Below are 1,830 nucleotides of genomic sequence, written 5' to 3' on the forward strand. Positions count from 1 at the left end.
AAATATACAAATATATATATATCAATTTTGAATTTTTTGTCGCTTAGATTGATTTTCCTTTTTTAAGGCAGTATACTTTTGACTCTACCTATACAGTTCCTTGCCCCGGCTGAGAAGGGCACATAGGCAAATGGATGCCTTCCTGTTGCATTCTCGGGAAAAAATCTCTCTGGGTTAAATTTTTCGGGATCTGGAAAGATTTCAGGATCTTTATGAAGCATAAATGGAAAGATAAGGCAAGAGCTCCCCTTTTTGACTTCGTAATCCACTAGAAATTTAAAAAAACCGTTTTTAATAGATGAATAAATACAACACATGTTTGAAGAGAATGTGGTATTTTGATTTCGGCAGAGTTAAGGAAAAAATTCAAATTAATTGTCTAATTATGTTAAGTTCTTAAATTACATTGATGTTAAAATGGTAATTTTACTGGTACAATGTTAAGAAAGAAAAGATCTCATCCAAAGAAAAATTGTTAAGATAATAATTTCAAATTTAATTGAATTTTGTTTCAAAAATCAGATAAATGATTATGAATATTCACCTGTGTCGAACCCTTAAAAGAAACGAATACAATCAGGTACTTTTAAAATTGTTTGTGTACACTATGTCTGTAAGTAAAAGTTATACAGTCAAGAAGACAATAGTTAAACTTATGTTTTTTAATACAATTTCAAACACAAAGTAAAGAGGGGGAAAACGTTGTAGTTTAAAAGATTTTTAGCAAATCCAACCATGGTCTCTTAGTTTGAGCGTGATTGAGTGTTTGGTTTAAGAGCACGGGATCCAAAGGTTCAAACAAAAGGCTACCATTCCTTATGCGTGAGTGCCATCAACTCACAAGACATAAAAGCAGAAAACTTTTATCAGATTTAGAAATAGACTTCTAGAGATTAGTAGAAAACTTTTAGAGATCAAACAAAACTTTGTAAAGCTGATTAATCAACTTTTACACTTCTCATATACCTGGAAGCTATTCAAGCAAGTTAAGTTTTTATTTATTTTTGGTTATTACCTTAACTTTGGACATAGTCAGAGATCGGTTTTAACGAGCATTTTTCAGTTTACCCTGCTCCTTGTTGAATATGCGATCTATTGTAGTATGTTTTTGTAGCTTATAGGAAATTTACGCACATTAAATTTGTTAATATGTTTTGTAGAAGATATGCTTTTTTTCTGAAACAATTTTGAGGTTAACACTTAGAATTATAAAATTATTTTTACTTACACACATTGAAGTTTTCTTTAACTTCTCTAGCTGTGAAAGTCACTGCAGGATATAATCTAAGAGTTTCCTATTACAATTAAATTTGAAGCAATATACTTAATGCAATTAAAGAATAACAGTATTTTCGAATTGAAAATTCGTAACCTAAAAGTATACCTTAATAACACACTCCAAGTACCTCATACGCAATAAGTCATTACGTTCAATTTCTCTTTCATTATCACCCTCAAATATTTCATCCAAGTCTTCTTGTATTTTAATCTGCACGTGTCTATATAATCCAACTAAATATAATGTCCAAGAAATTGCCATAGCTGTTGTATCATAACCCTAAAAATAAATTTCGAAACTAACCTACTGATATTAAAAAAATTACCTTATTAAATATTTCAAAAAATGTAGCACACATAATGAATCAATTTAATACGATGCGTAATTATATCTTTCAATCGGGTCTGGTTCATTTCCTCGACAATCACTTCATCGACACCACTTCATCGACAGGCCATTTCATCGACTAGGTCATTTCGTCGACAGGCCGTTTCCTCGACAGGGTTGTTTCGTCGACAGGCCATTTCGTCGACAGGGTCATTTCGTCGACA

General features: G+C 31.4%; 1 protein-coding gene across 2 annotated transcripts in view; it reads right to left on the minus strand.

Annotated features, from left to right (window-relative positions):
* LOC107448963 (cytochrome P450 4V2-like) overlaps nucleotides 1–1,830 on the minus strand; it is a 45,327-nt gene that overhangs the window by 2,636 nt on the left and 40,861 nt on the right. Inside the window, exons 9-11 of one of the 2 annotated variants that reach the window (XM_071186388.1) lie at nucleotides 1,385–1,558; nucleotides 1,229–1,295; nucleotides 89–268 (exon numbers count right to left, since the gene is read on the minus strand). The exons of the other annotated variant lie outside the window; for it this stretch is intronic. Coding sequence (XP_071042489.1) covers nucleotides 89–268; nucleotides 1,229–1,295; nucleotides 1,385–1,558 — 421 coding nt within the window. The remainder of the gene's footprint in view (nucleotides 1–88; nucleotides 269–1,228; nucleotides 1,296–1,384; nucleotides 1,559–1,830) is intronic. 2 annotated transcript variants of the gene reach the window in all.

The sequence above is a fragment of the Parasteatoda tepidariorum genome, chromosome 10 (genome assembly GCF_043381705.1).
Source record: "Parasteatoda tepidariorum isolate YZ-2023 chromosome 10, CAS_Ptep_4.0, whole genome shotgun sequence".
NCBI classification, from domain to species: Eukaryota; Metazoa; Arthropoda; class Arachnida; order Araneae; family Theridiidae; genus Parasteatoda; species Parasteatoda tepidariorum.